General features: G+C 42.0%; 1 protein-coding gene across 2 annotated transcripts in view; it reads left to right on the forward strand.

Annotated features, from left to right (window-relative positions):
* Positions 1-21,133, forward strand: part of PRDM10 (PR/SET domain 10) — a 1,088,540-nt gene that overhangs the window by 266,535 nt on the left and 800,872 nt on the right. For both annotated transcript variants that reach the window (XM_044081083.1, XM_044081084.1), the window contains exon 7: positions 1,671-1,788. In XM_044081083.1, the coding sequence (XP_043937018.1) occupies positions 1,671-1,788 (118 nt within the window). The remainder of the gene's footprint in view (positions 1-1,670; positions 1,789-21,133) is intronic.

Genomic DNA, 21,133 nt, shown 5'->3' on the forward strand with positions numbered 1-21,133 from the left:
TTACCTGACTGCCTTGTATGGCAAATAACTGCCATTCATACTCAGAAAAGGAGCACCGTTCAGCCATTTCTGCTTTCTTTAAGTTTTGGTGCTTCCATTAACATCCAGCTGTGCAGTTACTCTTTTAAATTGAATACTTCATCTGAGACTCCTTAGAAAAACAGTTTCATCCTTTGGGACTTCAGATTCATGATTGAAAAGCTAACCTTGGTTCCCTTTTAACCAGACTATCCCATTTCCTGTATTGGAAGGCACTGTTTCTAGTGACTACCACTTCTGCACATAGATTGTCTGAGCTGCAGAGCCTTACATTGTCATCCAAAAAGAAAAAAATGTCACTTAGGGCTATTCCCTCTTTTATGCCTGAGGTGGTTTTTTAAATGTGCTTGAACCAGACCACCTAGCTACCAGTGCGCCCCCCCCCCCATATCCCAAATCAAAAGAAAAAGTGTACTGCATCTGTTCAACAGCATAGACAATTAAGGTATTATATAAAGAGAAGCACATACTTTAGAAAGACTTAACTCTATTTGTCCTTTAAGACAATGAAGCAAGATAGCTCTCTGTTAATTGCTGTCTAATTTGTACTGCCTTCTGCTTTGACTGCTATGAAGCATGTCTTGCATGGACAAATATAGGCTAGAGTTATTACAGCTTGCTTGAGGAGCATCTCAGCCCAAAGTATCTGTGAAGCAGTCTCCTTGACATCAGTTAACACCTTCTACAAACATTACAAATTAGATTCCTGTTCTAGGAGTATAACAGGTTTTGTTTATTTGGTCTTGATAAGAATGATTAGGTTTCCCATCCTAGACCCTGTATTTAGAGATAATACTGCTTTGATAGTGATGTCATATTGCATTGGTGATCCTTATGATGAACGTAGTACAATATTATGATGAAGTCAATGTTACAGTGGATTTTCCAAGTAAGTGAATCACTGCTGCAATATACGCTGCCTCCCTGTAACCTCCTCTTCATATTCCTTGGAAGCCCTTGGATTAATCTTCTGTTGCTACCTCTGTATATCACAACCCAATGTTTGTTCCCAAAGTATGGTGAGGAGTATCCATTATTGCATACCTGTACCAACCCCTTCTTTCTAGCCTGTGGCTACAAGCATATTTGTTAGGGGATACTCATTCATGCCTCCTTTACACAGAAAGGAACTGTTGATGGTGTGGTATGTCTTCTTCTGTGCCTGACATTTTGCTTAATGCCCTTTGCATAGGGAGGAGAGCAACCATATTTTGGGAGCAACAGAAGGCCTGGAAGTCTGGCCAGAAGGGAAAACCTCTGTGAGTGGCTTAATCTCATTATTTATGAGTAACAGCTCAGCAATGACCCTAAACTTGGCATCTACTGTTAGTCTGAGTTCTTAATAAATATATTCTTTTTTCAGTTTGTGTGCGAGTTTCTTACAGGAAACTTTATGGAGAAGCTTGCAAATTAGTCATACCTTTTTGTTTTTATTTTTTGTATACTAGTAAAAAAAAATGTATTGCCTCTAAGAAAAGTCATGGCACTTTTCCAAGGAATTGCATGATGACCTGGTATCTTAACCTAGATTTTAGTTTGTTGGCATCCATAAGTACAAGGATCATACCCTTTACACCTGTGGCCACTAGGTTTGCACAGATTCCACACTTTTGTTTTTCTATCTCTTCTAGTACTTCGTGAGCAGGAAAAGAACTGGCCATGCTTTGAATGCAGCAGGCGTTTCATGAGCTCAGAGCAGTTGCAGCAACATCTCAACATGCATGATGACAAGCTGGACTACTTCCACAGGCAAGTGGGTTAATGTACATTTGTTTTGAAAATTGTTCATGAGACTTGTGACATGAGGACTCTTTGCCAAAATGGGACAAAAAGATAGCATGTACATTTTATTGGACCAATGCAGATGGTGTAAAAGTAGAGAAAATGATCTTTGGGTACACAAGTCCTTTATTATGAGTTACAAGGAGAGTCTTTTCAGTCCAAATGTTTTAACACATTCTTTGTTGGGCCAGTAAAAAATATGACATCAGGTCCTTGCCTTTTTAAAAATATTTTTCTTTAAAAGCGGTTAAAACATGTCTAATTTCAAATATAAGTTTGTTTGTCTTTTCCCAGTTAAGGGTCGCCACAGTGGAACTCCAGTCTGCTAATGATTGGCAGTCAATTTTTATAGTGCCAGGTTGCCAGCCCGACACCTAACCTTCAGCGAAGGCACGCCCATTCACACGTCTTTCAGATGCCATTTGACCGCGGGGAGGACATGCAGACTCCACACAGATGGCACTCCAGCAGAGAATCAAACAAGAGAACCTCTTGCTGTCAGGCAACAATGCTACCGCTGTACCACCGCGGCTCTAATTTCAAATATAAGTATAGTCTGATAAAAAAGTGGCACATTCCTAACATTGTATTTTTGTACATATGAAGGATATTAACAGAAAATAAAGTGAACATTTATGATATGTCCTGAATTTTGTACTGCATGAAATCAGTAGTTTGGCACTGTGTTAATGAAGTGTTTTATATGAAGTAAAGTCTACTTCGTTATAACCTTACGAGAAAATTTGTCTGGTGGACAAGAGTAAGTGTTTTGCTTGAAATATTTGCATAAATGTTTATCATTTGCAGTTGTTTGTTGATACCCACAAACTGCTTTGCTTCTTTAAATTATGTCAAACAGTAAGAACATCTGCAAATGAATTAATTGGTTAACTGTGCTGTTTTGGTTTAGATTATTAAACTTAATTTGATTACTGCCTAGTCAAATAATCATCAATCCATCATGACCCAGACAATGCGAGTTTGACTAGTTACCCAGACACTGGAAGAGCTGAGAGGAGGCAGTGGCAAATGCTGTCTTGCCTGTCCAGGTGAAGGGGGGATTTGTGGGCTGGCGAAATGCATGCAGGCAAAACATCCATAACCAGAAGTGTGGGTTTGGCCTATCAAGTGGGTGATGGCAAGTGGGTGGGAACACTTGCATGTAGAGGGACAGCATAGTAGGCCCTTGAAATGAGGCTGATGCTCGTCTAATCCACCGGCACACAGTGTTCAAACCTTAACAGGAAAACCTCCTGATTCCTGCCTCAATGATGGTGTCAGGAGTTTGCTGGTTACCCCACGGGGAATGAGTGGGCTGATTGTCCACGAAGGGCAATTCTTTGTTAGGCACCAGGTTAGATAAAGATAAAAATCACTAAAAAATGTATATACATTGTTTGCCCCATCATTTGGTTATCTAGTCATTGTACAATTCATTCTTCTTGTCCTAGTTTTGATTCTCACTTAGTGGGCTTGGAGGGCAAGAGTCTAGTGGCTGTCATACATGGCTGATGAATTATTGTCCCTTTCTGTCTAGCATTTCCCTTCCCTCATGCAAGTTTTCTTGAACGTACATTTAACAGTATGCTGGTCTTTATGTGCACAAAGTATGGGTTGCATTACTTGTGGCCATCAGTGGTTCTTTCTTGTGGCATCCTGGTGTGATTGGAAAGAGAGAGAGAGAGGTAATTGGGGGCATAATTTTGGTAATGAGTTAAGTGATTTGCAAATGATTAAGTCTTGATTTGCAAATGACTGTAACTAAGGAAACCATCCTTTTTTTTTTTTCTTAAAAACATCTTTATTAAATTATCATGTATGACATAAGCAATCTTACATTTATATTAATGAAAATAAGCCATAATGACATAATTGCAGTTGCAAACATACATTACTAAACCATATCAACACAATTGTAGTTGCAAACATTATACATCTTATCTTTTGAGTCATTGTCAGTCAGCCATCACGTAGCTCATTCAAATCCTGCCTTCTTTTAAACCTCGTTCCTCCTGTTACTATGTAATTTGCTTCTACCCTTTTCTAAATATCACAATTCCAGTTTTATGTTCCCCAAGGGTCTATCCTTGGCCCTCTGTTTTTCTCACTTTTCACTAACAACCTACATGCTGCCACCACACAAGCTTCTGTTATACAGTACGCAGACAGCTCTACTCTCATCTGCTCTGCCCCCACTCTACCAGAACTATAACAAATCACACAGGAATCATTCTCTTCTGTAGAAAGCTGGCTATCCAATGCTCAGCTCTTACTCAACCCAAGTAAGACAAAACTTCTCTTGTTCCAACCTTCCAAAGCCACCCAAAACACCCCTAACTTCAACATTCTTGCCAAAGACAATACCATTATCTCTCCATCATCAGAACACACAAAAGTACTCAGTGTGGAAATAGACAACAAACTCAGATTTGACACCCACATCTCTCTCACAATAAAAAAAGTTCACAAGAAACTTGCATTATATCGAAGCCGCCAATTCCTAACCAAGGCGGCTAGAATCTCTAAAGCCAATTCCCAGCTAATCTCCACCCTACTGTATGCATCCCCCATACGTACCAATCTTAGACAGACAGACAGACCTACACAAGCTGGATGCTTGTTGCAACAAAATTGCTAAATTTGCCACTGGATCCTCCTACTGCATCCATCATTGTATCTCCCTTAAAGAACTAAACTGGCTAGAACTCCCACAACTCCTTCACTTTAATCAACTCACCCTCGCTCATAAACTTATTAACCACCCCCTTAACATCCCTTCCCTTCAAACCCTTCTCCAGCCCTATCACCCCACTAGGCCCCTAAGATCAAGCAACAAAAATCAACTCACTGTTATCAAACCCAAAAACTCAGCAGGAGAAGCCATATTTTCATGTGCCATATCTAAACTTTGGAACAATCTTCCACTCTCTATAACTACTCTACCTTTCAGCAGCCTTTTCAAGAATGTGCTCAAATTCCACTTAAATTTGCAATGGCTTTGTACTTGTTCTAATCCAGACTAACACCCCACTCTTACCCCCCCACCTAGTATCTTAACCCAGCTGTACTACCACTGCTACTAACCACAGTCAGAAATAGCTAGCTGTCTTTACATACTTTAACATCTTGTCTGACAACTTTGTTACTAATATAAATGACAAGAAACCATCTTAACTTGCAACACTTACTGTATATACTTTTGATAATCAATATCTTGTTATTGTATTAAAGCCAACAATCCGTGATGTTTACAATTGCTGCAACTTTGTATCTCTATTTATCATGTCCATGATGTGGAGCTTTTCTCTCCAGGCATCTGCTGAAAAAGGACCTGTGTCCAGTCGGAATTTCCCGGTAAACAAATGTAAATAAATAAATTATCTATGTTACTATATTTGCTACTTCTAGTAAAGTTGGTTTAGATTTTGATTTCCATTTTCTAGTAATTGCTTTTTTGGCAGCCACCATAATTAGACTCAGCAAGGCCTTAATATGTCTAGGTAATTACGATTCTGTATCATAGCTCAAAAAAATTATTTCCTTAGTTGCACCAGTTTGCTCACCCAGTACCTCAGACAAAGCAGTCTGCAGGGAATATTTAAAGTCTGCCAACTCATTACCCTTCCAGAAAATATGTTCCCAGATGTCCTTCAAGGATGCATCTGCAGTCATAACAAATGGGTTGTCCTGTCGTCAGGCAGCCCTTCGGTCGGCCGGATTCCAAAGTCTGAGTCCGGCTTCGGCTGATGTCGCACTTCACCCGACGTCATCTCTGCTGGTCTTCGGGTATAAAGGCATCAGCCGACGCCATTTTCCTCAGTCTTTCTTGCCGTGTGGTGCCCGAAGCAGAAGCTGTTCGCAAGTGCCGGTCGGTCAGATCCAGAGATTACTACTACCGAATACTACTTCGAAGACTTCTAAAAAGCTAAGTACCCGGGTGGGGACTCTTTCTTGCCTCAGCCGATGTCAGAAAAAGTAAATAACTGTTTAACTTGTGGGAAACAAATACCTCATAAAGATTTCCACTCTTACTGCCTACCTTGTTTAGGCCCAGACCACGAAGCAGCCTGTTTAGCCTGTGCTTCCTTCAACCGACGAACGCTTAGGCGCCGGTCGGAGTTTGCTGAACAGTTTTTCGCTCAGATTTTGCGTACATTATGCCGTTGGATCCTCCGACTACCCAAATTGTTAAAAACGCAAAGAAAAGACCGACACTCGCGGTCCGCGGTTTCGCCGAAACCACGGTTAAGCAAGCATGAGTGTCTCGGTTTCGCGAAACCGAGAAACGGGTCATTCTTCAGCCGAATCCACGACTACTACTGAGGCTCCTGCTACCTTAGTTGAATCGGCCTCTGAAGTTTTGCCTACTACTGTGGTTCCTAGTGAATTATCAGACACCATCCCTTTGGATGTCTCTACCCCAGCACGTGGTGCTGCTAGGCCTCCTGCAGCCATGTCTATTAAGGCCTTTGCCAGGGCTAAAGCAGCCAAAACTGTTAAATCAGTGCCTGTTAAACCCCCCTCACACAGGCCCACTTCTAGTTCACAAATGCTTACTCTGGCAGAGGATTTAATATCCTTAATTAGGGGATCCCAATCTCACCCAGACAGGGCCTCTCAGCCTCCAGAAAAGAGACCTAGAGCAGAGCCCCCCGAGCCAGTCTCCTCTGATGATTCTTCGGATGACTCCGACATTACAGATCAGCCAGAGGCTCCTTTTTCTACTTATGAAGATTCCGATGCTGAAGAATCCATTCCATCTGCCTCTCCACCAGAGGAATTTTCCTTTGGGGAAACCTTACATGCCATGAGAGAACAATTCCAATGGCAGGGACAAGATTTCTCAGATTCAAGAAAAAGGCTTAGGACCTTTCTGCACTTAGCACAACATAGGCCCTTAGCTATACCTCCAGTTCTGCCTGTTGTGGATGATGCATTTAATGATGTTTGCACTGCTCCTGATACTTTACCTCCAGCCCCTGCCAAACCAGATAGATTTTACAGGGTGCCAAACACTCATCACCACCTATTCAAGGCCCCACTTGCAGATCCTGAGGCTATATCCCAGGGGCCTAAGGCAGTAGCCTCGACCTCAGCAAAAAACCCTCTCCCTTCTGAAAGGGAATCCAGGTCCTTAGAGATGGGGAAAAAAGTTTACACCTCTGCTACTCTCTCAGCTAGAGCTTTAAACTGTCAGTTTCATATGATCCAATACCAAGAGTTTATGCTTGATCAGTTAACTAAGAAGCTGTCCTCTGATGACTCCTTAGATAAGAAATATGTTTTAGAAATGGTGAATAACATTCAGCAGGTTAGTAACCATTCCTTAAAATGTGGCTATGATGCACTGGAGGCTTCATTTAGATCAGCCATGACTGGCACAGTGATAAGAAGACATGCATGGTTGAAAGAACAGGTCTTGCCGGATCATGTTAAAGCAAAGCTGTTAGATGCTCCTATGGATAAGGCCAGTCTATTTGGTACCCCTGCTCAGCAAGTAATGAAGAAAATGGAAGAGAAGGCAAAATCTGTACAAACAGTTAAGGATTTTTTACAGGTTCAGCCCCCAAGGTTTAGCAGGAACTGGCCTGCCAAAAATTGGTCCTTTCCAGACTCTTCAAAATCTCAAAGAGGCAGGAATAGACGCTCTAGAGGCAGAAATCAATCCAGAGGAGGTGCCTACAGAGGACACCAGTGGCAAGGCAATAACCAGCGAGGCACAGACACAACCACTGCCACTGCAACAGGACAATCTCAGTGACTTGGCTCTGACACCGCCTACCAGGGAGCAAATAGCAGCACCTTTAGGCGGAAAGTTAGCCTTATTTTCGAAAAATTGGCACTATATCACAAAAGACAAGTGGATTTTGCAAACCATAGACCAAGGCTACAGGTTCCACTTCCACACCTTACCAGTAAAAAGAGGAATGCCAAACCTACCTCCAAATCAAAAAACAGAAGCTGTAAAGCAGACAGCTCAATTAACAAAGATGAGAGCTGTGGAAAGAGTACCAATAACAGAACAGGGCAAAGGATTCTACTCCAGACTCTTCCTAGTACCAAGAAAAGAGAAAAGTTGGAGACCTATTCTCGACCTGTCCGTCTTAAACACATACATCATTGTCCCAAAATTCAAAATGCTGACCCTACAGCAACTTCTTCCCATGCTGGGCAAGGAGTGTTGGCTGGTAACTCTAGATCTCAAGGAGGCATACCTGCACGTCCCCATACGACCAAATTGCAGATGATACTTCAGATTTCTTGCAGGATCAGAGCATTATCAATTCTCAGCATTGCCCTTTGGCTTATCTACTGTGCCCAGAGTATTCACAAAATGCCTGGCATCAGTAATCGCTCATTGCAGGCTACAGGGAATCCAAATTTATCCATACCTGGACGACTGCCTGTTACAAGCAGACAACAAAAGCAAGCTGACAACAGATATACAAAGAGTCATTTGCTTACTACAAGCCCTGGGATACGCAGTCAGTTTAAAAAAGTCAAGACTGATACCATCCCAGACAAGAACATTCTTGGGTGCGGAATTGGACACAGTAAAACAAATGGCATTCCTAACTGCAGAAAAACAAGAACAACTCACTCTTTACTTCTTGGCATTAACAAAGCAGAACAAACTAACAGCAAGAAAAGTACTGCAGGCCTTGGGCTTCATGGCATCATGCATAATCCTGGTCCCCCATGCCAGACTGCATATGAGAAAGCTACAGTGGTACCTAAAGAATTTATGGTCTCAACACAGGCACAGCTTAGAAACCGAAATTCCACTAATCCCATGCCTGAAACAAGAGTTCCTATGGTGGGCTCAAGCATGCCAGTCAAACCCAGGCTTGCCCTTCCACAACTTTCAAGCAAGCCAAACCATCACAACGGACGCCTCAGACCTAGGCTGGGGGGCGGACATGTTGGACAAATGCATACAAGGATTGTGGACTCCAGACCAGCTGCACCTGCACATAAACCAAAAAGAAATGCTGGCAGTAAAACTAGCAATCCAGAAATTCAGACCATTCCTCAAAGAAGGCCATTTAATGATAAGGACAGACAACACCACAGTCATGTGGTACATCAACAAACAGGGAGGCACTCATTCATACCCCCTATGCAGGATGACTCTGGACCTTTGGAATATGGCTCTGAGCTACAACATCCAGTTACAGGCAATATTTGTGCCAGGAAAAGAAAACACCCTAACAGACATGTTAAGCAGAACCACCTCGGATGCTCACGAATGGATGCTACACCCGGACATCTTCAAGGCCATCACAAAGAAATGGGGAATGCCACAAATAGACCTTTTCGCATCCCCACTCAATCACCAGCTCAAAAAATTCTGCACAAGGACATACCACCCACTTGCATGGAAGGTGGACTCTCTATCCTTCAGTTGGAAAGGCCTGACAGCATATGCATTTCCACCTTTTCCTTTGATGCACAAGGTACTACTGAAAATCAAAGAGGAACGTCCAAGAATAATTCTGCTAGCTCCGAATTGGCCAAGACAACACTGGTATCCATTGCTGAGGAGCATGTCTCAGGGGAGAATGTGGTCAATACCCCTGATGCCTTTGATGTTAACTCAGAACAACTACAACATCATGCACCCAAACCTAAAAACCTTGCAACTGACTGCCTGGAACATCACATAACAGCAACTAACCCAGACTTATCCCAAAGGGTTAAAGACATTATCCTTGAAGCCCGCAGACCTTCAACAAGAAGGAACTATGCAGGAAAATGGAAAAGGTTTGTCATTTGGAGTACTGAAAGAGGAAAAGATGTGTCGAACATAGATATTGCTAACATCCTGGAGTACTTGGCAGAGCTTCTACATACAGGCCTGTCCTATTCCTCCATCAAGATACATGCATCAGCTATTTCAGCAGAATACAGCTTCGATCCACCTGTCTTTTCGCATCCTCTTCTCAGGCAGTTCCTCAGAGGGATCAAGAATGTAAAACCTCCTAGGAAACCACCATTACCAGCATGGGACTTGAACTTTGTGCTAGAAAAATTGACACTCCTCCATTTGAACCAGCAGCAACAGCAGATCTTCAACACCTATCATGGAAAACTGCTTTCCTACTGGCAATTACTTCAGCAAGGAGGGTTTGAACTACAGGCCTTAATGGCAGTACAACCCTTCCTAATCTTCCATCAAGATAGTGTCCATGAGAACTAATCCTACATTTATGCCTAAGGTGGTATCCAGAGTGTCTTTAAACCAGGCAATCCACCTACCTACCTTCTTTCCCAATCCACAGAACAGGGGGGAAAGACTGCTGCATACCTTGGATGTACATAGACAGTTACGCTACTACCTGGACAGAACCAAAGGTAACAGAAAACTGACCAGCTTTTAGTAGCCTATGCAACAGGAAGGGAAGGAAAAGCAATTTCCAAACAGACAATCTCCAAATGGATAGGAAATTGCATAAGATTCTGTTACTCCTACCATGGAAAACCAATTCCACAGAACATAAGACCTCATTCTACAAGGGCTACAGCCACTACCACAGCTTTCTTACGAGGAGTGGCAGCCAAGGACATTATTGAGGTGGCTACTTGGACCTCCGTGCATACATTTGCCAAGCATTATAATTTACCTCTATACTCTAGATCCCGAGCAGGGTTTGCCACTGCTGTATTGCAAGGGATCCTAACTACACCATAATTCTTCTTCCTCCTCCCCTAGTTTGGCTATGGTATTCTACCCATTTGTTATGACTGCAGATGCATCCTTGAAGGACATAGTACAGTTTTGTACCTACCATAAATGTAGATGTCCGAACAGGATAGCATCTGCAGTCAGGATTACCCACCCTCCTTCCCCTCTGTGGTACTCCTAGGGTATTTACCCTCCTAATTGCTAGCTTGGGGGGGAGTCTCTTATGGTGTATTTGTTTGTATATATGTACATACATGCTTATTTTTTGTGTTTGCCTTCTACTATTTTGGAAACATTGGCATTTATCCAAAATTTAGCTTTCCAAGTGAGCAACTGGCATCTGGGGCAAGAAACACTGAGGAAAATGGCGTCGGCTGATGCCTTTATACCCGAAGACCAGCAGAGATGACGTCGGGTGAAGTGCGACATCAGCCGAAGCCGGACCCAGACTTTGGAATCCGGCCGACCGAAGGGCTGCCTGACGATAGGACAACCCATTTGTTATGACTGCAGATGCTATCCTGTTCGGACATCTACATTTATGGTAGGTACAAAACTGTACTTTACCTCTTTAATCCCCATCATACCTCCAACATTTGCTGTCTACCTGAGGAAAAATTCTTTGAGTCTACTTGAGGTATAAAAATACCTATGCAAAAACGTCCAACCAAAGATCCTAAGTCTTCTAGACCTTGTTGCATATTTAGGAGACATACATATATTCCCCCATTGTTTCTGTTTGAATTGCTTATCCAGTCTCTGTTCCCTCTCCTTTCTAACCTCCTCTGATTGATTCTTATTCTTATCATAGAATATTTTATATGCTGTACTAATTATTCCTTTCTTAATGGCAGCTTCTATTCTAGATTCTTCTTAAAACTGTACCAGTGTTGCTCTTTCATTTAGGACCCCCCCCCCCCAATTTCTTTCTCTTAGCCTATACTCTGATATCAATCCTTGATAGGGAAGGCAATCTCTTACCTGCAGTCCAAATAAATTCTGGGCTTATTCCCATTATTTTACCTTTCCCTCTCTAGTTATTTGCTCCCATCATCTTGGTTCTTTTGCCAGTTTTCTCCAATAAATTCCATTCCCCTCTTGCCTGTTGTCTGTATCCCTAATTGCAGTCATCCCTATCAGCAGAATCTCCTTTCTCCATTTCAGTGTTGGCTTAGTTCTTAGCATACTTTATGCTACTGTATGAATGTAATATTCTGTATGATTATTGTTATTCTCCTTAATGGTCTGCATCCAAAATCCAAGTCCTGCTTTGTTTCTTGACCTTCCACCCTGCTTAATCACCATCCCTTTCTACTTTAAATTATAGTTTTCTGCTTGTGCTATGTATAAGAGCCTTAACTGTGTTACTCTGGGATTACCCGATTCAAAGGGATATTTCTATCTGCCTTGTTATTTTGGAAAAATAAGGTTATATCATTTGACTCTTATCATCTTCCCATCCCAGATAAAATCCTTAATCTCTTTATTAATTGCTATCCACAACTTCTGCTGTGGTTGTTAAAAAATATGCCTGACTTGTGTCATACTAAAGGTACCAAAAACATGTTAACTGCTTGTATCTTACTGTCAATATCCATATAACAGAGCTTCCATTTTCTCAGTTTTGTATTATGTTTTGTTTAGTCTCTTCCCATATATCCTTAGTTGCTACACATGAGTCATTTTAATCCATACTCCTAAGTACTTTATTTTGTCATGTCTCCATTAATGTGAATATTGCTGAACCAATTCAGGTGTGGGTACATATTCATTTTGTATCCCGAAAAGATTTGAAATGGTCTCAAAATGTTCTACAACACTGTAATGTTCCTTTCTGTTTCTGTCAGATATAAAATGTCATCTGCAAATAGAGCCTGCTTTTCTTGACTACCTTACCAGTTATATCCTTGAATTTCTGAGTCCCTTGTTTTCTTTGCCAGTGGTTCTAAATGTAATGCAAATAAAGGGGAGAAAGGACACCCCTGCCTGGTTCCTCTGCTCAAGCAGAGATTATCAGAGCGGACCCCATCCACTTTAGTTTTCACTTCCAGTCCCTCATATATCCTCCTCATTAACTTTATTATTTTGTCAGGGAATGCAAATGCTTCCATTGCTTTACTCATAAAGTCTCAGCTTACTCTGCTAAATGCTTTCTCTACATCAAGACTTACTAACAACAGTGATATTTTCTTACTTTCTGCTTCCCTCTGGATCATCAGGGTTCTGTTAAGGTTGTCATGTTTGCCTCCCATCCACAAAACCACATTGATCCATATCTATCAATGTTGGCATCACTATTGCCAATCTTTTAGCCATTATAGGCATAAACACTTGATGGATCTTTACTCTCTTTAGGTGTTACAACTACCGTAGCTTTCTTCCAGGATGTTGACACTTCTCCTACTCATAAAGTGCTGTTAAACAAAACCTTCCAGATCTTTAAGTTTTTTTCTCTCCTAGCCTCCAAACTTCCACAGGAATACCATCTATTCCTTGGGATTTTCATGTATATTTGTTGCACATTACCATTTTTATCTAGTCTCCTCCTAGCCTGTTAGTAATTGAGCCTCATCTACTTCTAACTTCAGCACATTTATTTCTTCCCTAAACATTTCCATTTGTACCTTTGATTTCCATATTTCTCTCTTGTACAGACTTTCATAGAATTTCCGGAGTATTTCTAATACTTCTACAGGATCTCTTGTTATCTTCTTAGTTATAGGCTACTTAAGCTTGTCGACAGCCCTTTCTACATTATGTTGCCTGAGTCATTGTGCTGAAAGTTTTTGTGCTCTAGAGTTATCAAAAAAACAGTTCCTTGGCACCAGTCTTTCTAAACTTGTGCATATTATCCAGTTAATCCTTTATTTTCTGTTTGGCATTCTGCATTTGCTACTCTTCTTGTTCTGTGGGATTCCCCCATCTTCCTTTGTTTTATTTCTGTTCTCTTTTTAAATTCCACTTTAAATTTATCACACTCCCTAGCTATATTTTAAACAGAAATTTCTATCTTAACTAATAGCTCCTGAATAATTTCCACTACCCATTCCTTAAATTCCTGTCTTTTCAACAGATAGGTGGGAAAGCTCCAGTGTCTCATTTTTATTTCATTGCCCTGTGTTTTTATTTTAGTTATTATTGGCGCATTATCTGAAATAGTTATCAGGTGCATATCAAGACCTTCAATTAAATACATACGTTCCTGTGAAATGTAAATTCTGTCTAGCATAGCCCAGTTTTTGTATCTTGGGAAATATGTAAATTCACTACAAACTCCTAGTACTCCGTTCACATCTTCTGTACCAAATATTTGTCATAAATGTCTTCAAAAATCTATCCTCCTCCTCTGTTATATTTTCCATTCTGGAACTCCAGACACATCTTCACTTACGCAAATAAAATTCCAGTTCCCACCTATAAGTAATATTCCTTGCTGAAAGCTGATTATTTCTCCCAAATTTTCTTAAGCTTCATTAGAGCAGTTTTCACTGGAATATAAGTACATGCCAATGTAATCCTCCTCCCTTGCCAGTAGCCCCTTAGTACTACAAATCTCCCATTATTATATCTTTTCTCCTCTTCTATCAGTATTGAAGCTCCTCTTACAAATAATACAAGTACTTCTCTTTTCCTTTGCCCCGAGTTTTCTGCTGAGTAACCATCCTGAAAACCTTTCTTTCTCAAATTCACTTAAGTTCTTTCTTAGTTTGTCTCCTGTAGTGTAACTATTTGTACCCTACATTTTTTAATATAGTTCACTACTCTTTCTTTTTTGTATTTATCTACGAGACCATTGACGTTTAAAGACATTATAGAAAACATACCTTTTATGTATAACAGCTTTTTACTAAATGTCTAGTTCCAGCTTTTGTGTTATGTGCATATATTGTTTGGCAGTTTAATCTTTTATACAGTTGTTTCTTGTCATCTCCATCTGACCCTATGTCACATCTTACAAAATTTGTGTTTTATTGAAAGCGGTCAAACAAAAATACAAACACCTCCCCTAATACCCCCCCCAAAAAAATGATTAACTTCATAATAACATGCAAAACTATATACATCTTCAAGTATTGAAGTTTTACCCTCCCAATAGGAACAACTGTAAGTCATACACACAAAGTTGAGAACCTAAAAGAAAGGATGATGTCCTTCAAGAATGCAACTGCAGTCCTGACATATGGGTTGTCCTGCCTCAGGCAGCCCTTCGGTCGGCCGGATTCCAAAGTCTGGGTCCGGCGTCGGCTGATGTCGCCTCTTCCCCGACTTCAGAGCGGCTGGGGTATAAAAGCATCAGCCGACGCCATCTTCTTCAGTCTTTCTTGCCGCGCGGTGCCCGAAGCAGAAGCAGTTCGCAAGTGCCGGTCGGCCAGCTCCTGTGTTTTCAGATACCGAAGTCATCAAAAAGCTAAGTACCCCGTTGGGGAACCTTTTCTTGCCTCAGCCGATGTCAGACAAAACTGCAAAAGTTAATAATTGCTTGTCTTGTGGTAAACAAATACCTCATAAGGACTTCCATTCTTACTGCCTTCTCTGCCTCGGCCCAGACCACGACGTCTCTGCCTGTGCTGCCTGTGCTTGCTTCAATAAGTGCACACTTAGGCGCCGGGCAGAATTTGCTGAAGACTTTTTTGGGGAAAATTACTCCTCTATCATGCCGTTGGAACTACCGACAGCACATGTTTCCAAAAAACGGAAGGACCGGGACCGACATTCCCGGCCCGCGACTTCCACCGACACCACGCTAAAGCCTACCGCGAGTGCATCGGTCTCTTCGGCGGTGGTAATTCAACCGCTCCAGGCCGACGACACCACTTTACCGCACACTTCGGTCCCGGAGGCTACCCCGGTGCCTGTTGTTGATTTCCCTCCTGAAACCGAAGCCCAAGATTTGCCTGACACCATACCGGTGGACAAAGTTACTCCAGCACGTGGGGCAGCTAGGCCTCCTGTGTCTATGTCCATCAAGGCCTACACACGTGCTAAGGCTGCCAGCCAGGCTAAGTTTCACCCTCCTAAATCTTTTTCACAGGGTCCCACTTCTGATAAACAGATCATGACTTTAGCTGCAGATCTAATTTCTTTAATCAGGGGCTCTCAGGCTCATCCAGACAGAGGTTCTCAGCCGCCTTCAGACAAAAGGCCTGGGGTTGAGCAGACAGATACCCTTTCCTCAGATGAAGCCTCTGGTGAGTCGGGCCTTTCAGATTCCCAGGAAGAATCCTTCCCGGCCTACGAGGATTCTGATGCTGATGAATCCATTCCCTCTGCCTCTCCTCCTGAGGATATTTCTTTCGGGGAAATTCTCCACTCCATGAGAGAGCATTTCCAGTGGCAGGGCCAGGATTTCTCCGACTCCAGGAAAAGGCTTCGGACTTTCCTTAAGTTACCCCAGCACAGGCCTTTAGCTATTCCCCTAGTGTTAGATGTATTGGATGATGTGTTCTCAGACTCCAGTACTTCTCCTGATTCTCTCCCTCCTGCTCCTGTCAAGCCAGACAGATATTACAGGGTTCCTGAAACTCATAAACATCTCTTTAAGGCCCACTCTGTTGATCTAGAAACTATTTCTCAGGGGCCCAAAGGAGTGGCCACTTCCACGGCCAAAAATCCTTTGCCCGCAGACAGGGAATCTAGGTCCCTGGAGAGGTGGGGTAAAAAAGTTTATACCTCAACCACCCTTGCCATGAGGGCTCTTAACTGTCTTTTTCATATGTTTCAGTATCAGGATTTCTTGATGGATGATTTGCAGAAAAAGTTAGCCTCTCCTGAGCCTTTAGATAGAAAGGCTTTGCAGGATTTGGTTCATAATACTCAGCAGGTTAGCAATCATTTTCTTCAGTGTGGTTATGATGCATTGGAAGCTTCATGTAGGGCAGCTATGACAGGGGCCGTCATACGTAGACATGCTTGGTTGAAAGAACAGACATTGCCAGATCATGTTAAAGTAAAGCTTCTAGGTGCACCTCTGGAAAAGACAAGCTATTTGGTGCTAATGCACAGGGTGTGTTGAAATCAACTGAGGAAAAGGCTAAATCAGTACAAACAGTCAAAGATTTCCTCCAGGTTCAGCCACCAAGGTTCAGCAGGAATTGGCCTTCGAAGAATTGGTCCTTTCCAGACACTGACAAGTTTCAAAGGGGGAAAAACAGGCGTGCTCGAGGTAGTGGGCAATACCGAGGCTCCTACAGGGGCCGCCAATGGCAACCAACTAATCATAGAAGTGGCGCAGGGACTCCTACTGCTCCACAGGGACAATCACAATGACTTGACTTTGACACCGCCGACCAAGGCTCAAAGAGAAGCACCTTTAGGCGGAAAATTATCTTTATTTTCAAAGAATTGGCACATTTTTACAAAGGACAAATGGATTTTGGGCATAATAGACAAATGTTACAGGTTCCACTTCCATACCTTACCAACAAGACAAGGCATGCCAAACCTGCCACAAAATCAAAGGGCAGAGGCACTCGTACAAGTTTCAAAGCTGCTACAAATCAAAGCAATAGAAAAGGTTCCTCCTCAGGAACAAGGCCAGGGATTCTACTCAAGACTGTTCCTTGTTCCAAGAAAAGAAAAGCAATGGAGACCTATACTGGACTTGTCCGCTCTAAACACTTTTCTCATTGTGCCAAAATTCAAAATGCTGACGTTACAGCAACTTCTTCCCATGCTGGGCAAGGGGTCTTGGCTGGTTACTCTGGACCTCAAGGAGGCATACCTGCATGTTCCAATCAGACACAGCTGCAGAAGATACCTCAGATTTCTTGCAGGGTCAGAGCATTATCAATTCTCAGCATTGCCTTTTGGCTTATCTACTGCGCCCAGAATATTCACGAAATGCCTGGCATCAGTAATTGCACATTGCAGACTTCAGGGGATACAAATATACCCTTACCTGGACGACTGCCTTATACAAGCGGACAGCAAGCAAGCCTTGATAAGGAACTTGGACTATGTCATTCACTTACTACAGGCTTTGGGATACACAGTCAGCATTCACAAATCAAGACTACTGCCATCCCAACAAATAATTTTTCTAGGAGCCAAACTGGACACAAACTCACAAATGGCTTTCCTCACAGAAGAAAAACAAGAACAATTACCAGATTACTTCACAAGCCTAGCAAAGCACACCCACATGACTGCAAGGAAAATCCTGCAGGCCGTGGGTTTCATGGCATCTTGCATTCTTCTGATTCCACTGGCAAGACTACACATGAGAAAACTACAATGGTACCTAAAAAGTTTATGGTCTCGACACAGCCACAACTTAGAAGCAATTATTTCTTATACTTTTTTTCTTTCTCTTATTTAGACTGATGTGTGTGTTGAGTGACGTTTTGATGTATTAGTATTTAGTATTCCGTATACCATATGCCTAACCGGGCGGCCACGGTGGTGCAGTGGTTAGCATTGCTGCCTCACAGCAAGAGGTTCTCTGGTTCGATCCTCGGCTGGGGTGCCTTCTGTGCGGAGTCTGCATGTCCTCCCTGTGGTCGCGTGGGTTTCCTCCGGGTGCTCCGGTTACCTCCCACATCCCAAAGACATGCTGAAGGTGGATTGGACACTCTAAATTGGCCCTAGGTGTGCATGTGAGTGTGCCTTCTGTGGAAGGTTGGGCGCCGGGCTGGCAACTCGACACCGTAAAACTCCACTGCCATTCAATGTGCGGACAAGGTGATCCGCTGTGGCGACCCCTAACCGGGAAAAGCCGAAAGAAGAAGAAGAAGAAGAAGAAGATACCATATGCCTAACCATTATTGCTGCTTACTTCATAACATACCCCCTCCCCCCCTTCTTTTCTTTTTCATTCTTTTTCATTCTTTTTATTCTCCTTCTTCACCCCTTTCCCCTATCCCCTGCTTCCCTTTACTTTCCCCTTCTGACTTCTCCCCTTTCCCTATTTTTCTTCATCTTTGTTTCTACAATGGTTCTTTATAACGGTCTTTATAAAGGCATTAATAGCCTTATGAAATTATTACATACATACATTTTCATATTTGTACACAGTAATTGGTACACATATATATAAGCTAGTTGTATTCATTTTTTAATATACACCTATTAAAAGCGTTTATATATATATATTTATTTATTTATTTTTATATACCTAAACATCTAAAAATTCATTTATTTGTCTGGATATAATGCATATTTTATATAGAGGTTATCTGTTAGGAACTTCTCCCATCAGTTCTTTGGTTTATTTGATATATATACATGCCACAAAATGATTAATTTATTTCTTTATCTTATGTTCATAGAGAAAGTTTAGTATTTGCTTCTGTTTTATACAGTATTTTTAAGTCCTTTCTGCATAAATGCTTTTTAGAGTTTATCCCTTTTAAAGTAGCTGTTTCAAACTGTTTTAACTGTTCATTGAGTTTTTGATTGTGTCTAATTGATTGTGATTAAACAATTAAGTGTTCAAACCTATGTATATAAAAAGCTGCTATCTTGTTGAAACATTTATGGTCTGAGGAAGCGTACAGGAAGGTACGCGAAAGCGCTTACCACAATAAAATTATATAGTTTTTTATAAGTCTTGCTGAGTCGTGTTCAGTCCGCAGTTTTATTATTTTACTACAGTTATTTTTTCTTTTAACTACGGTCTCTCAGTTGTAGTGGTATTTCGTTATATAAAATCCTGCAGGCCGTGGGTTTCATGGCATCTTGCATTCTTCTGATTCCACTGGCAAGACTACACATGAGAAAACTACAATGGTACCTAAAAAGTTTATGGTCTCGACACAGCCACAACTTAGAAGCAATTATTCCACTCATTCCATGTCTGCAAAAGGAATTTTTGTGGTGGGCACAAGCAAGCCAGCTAAACAAAGGCATGTCTTTCAACAAACCTCAGGCAAGCCAAACCATTACAACAGACGCCTCAGATCATGGATGGGGGGCGCACATGGCAGGCAGATGCATTCAAGGGCAATGGGCACCCCGGGAATTACATCTGCACATCAATCAAAAAGAGATGCTGGCAGTGATTCATGCAATTGAGGCCTTCGGAAAATTTCTTCAGCAAGGTCATCAGCTAATAAAGACAGAAAACACCACTGTTATGTGGTACATAAACAAACAGGGAGGCACCCATTCTTACCCCCTCTGCAGACTAACAATGACTCTTTGGGAAAAGTCCCTGGAACTGAACATACAGTTGCAATCCCAGTTTGTTCCAGGCAAGGACAATGTTCTGGCGGACAGTCTAAGCAGAAACATTATGGACCCGCACGAATGGATGTTGCATCCAGACATTTTTTCACAAATAACTCATGCATGGGGAAGGCCGGACATAGATCTCTTTGCCTCACACCACAATCATCATCTGAAGACGTTCTGCTCAAGGACACACCATCCTCAAGCCTGGAGAATGGATGCTCTCTCCTTCAGCTGGAATTCTCTAACAATCTATGCATTCCCATCTCTACCATTAATGACCAAGGTGTTACTGAAGATCAAAGCAGAACAACCAAAAGGCATTTTGATAGCTCCAGACTGGCCAAGACAGCACTGGTATCCATTACTAAGGAGCATAACTCGCACCAAGCCATGGCCCCTGCCTCAATGGCCTCTGCTTATAACTCAGCACAATTACAGGACTGTTCATCCCAACCTGCAAACATTGCAACTGACAGCTTGGAGGGTTTCATGACTTCTCCCCATATCTCTCTCTCCAAAAAAGTTCAAGAGATCTTACTGGAAGCACGCAGGCCTTCTACCAGAAAAACTTATTCAGCCAAATGGAAGAGATTCAACATCTGGAATGCCAACAAGGGTCAGGATGCATCAGTAATGAACATCCCACAGATACTAGAATACTTGGCAGAAATGCTTCATAATGGCCTTTCATATTCTTCCATAAAAATACACACTTCAGCAATTTCAGCAAAATACAACTGTGATCCACCTGTGTTTTCACATCCTTTGCTAAGACAGTTTCTAAGAGGGATAATGAATATCAAACCTCCAAGAAAACCACCAGTGCCTGCATGGGACCTCAACTTCGTCTTGGAAAAATTAACTCTTCCTCCTTTTGAGCCAGCAGAATCTTCAGAATTGCAATTTCTTTCCTGGAAAACAGTTTTCCTGTTGGCAATTACTTCAGCAAGAAGAGTCTCGGAGATACAGGCCCTCATGGCAGTACCTCCATTTCTCATTTTCCATCAGGACAGAGTCTCTTTAAGAACCAATCCTTCATTCATGCCAAAGGTGATATCCAGGGTTTCTCTAAATCAAGCAATTCACCTGCCTACTTTCTTTCCCAATCCTCAAAATAAAGGAGAAAAGCTTCTGCACACTTTGGACATACACAGACAATTGCGCTATTACTTGGACAGAACAAAGACCAACAGAAAGTCTGACCAACTATTTGTAGCTTACGCTGCTGGAGTACAAGGAAAGGCAATTTCCAAACAAACAATTTCAAAATGGATTGGAAACTGCATCAGATTCTGCTACTCTTTCCATGGAAAAGGTGTGCCAGCCAATATCAGGCCACACTCCACCAGAGCTACAGCCACCTCCACAGCCTTTCTAAGAGGGGTGGCTACAAAGGACATTCTAGAAGCTGCTACATGGAGCTCCGTGCATACATTTTCCAAACATTACAACCTG

This window comes from Protopterus annectens, chromosome 8.part0 (genome assembly GCF_019279795.1).
Source record: "Protopterus annectens isolate FY-2018-M chromosome 8.part0, PAN1.0, whole genome shotgun sequence".
Taxonomy (NCBI): domain Eukaryota; kingdom Metazoa; phylum Chordata; order Ceratodontiformes; family Protopteridae; genus Protopterus; species Protopterus annectens.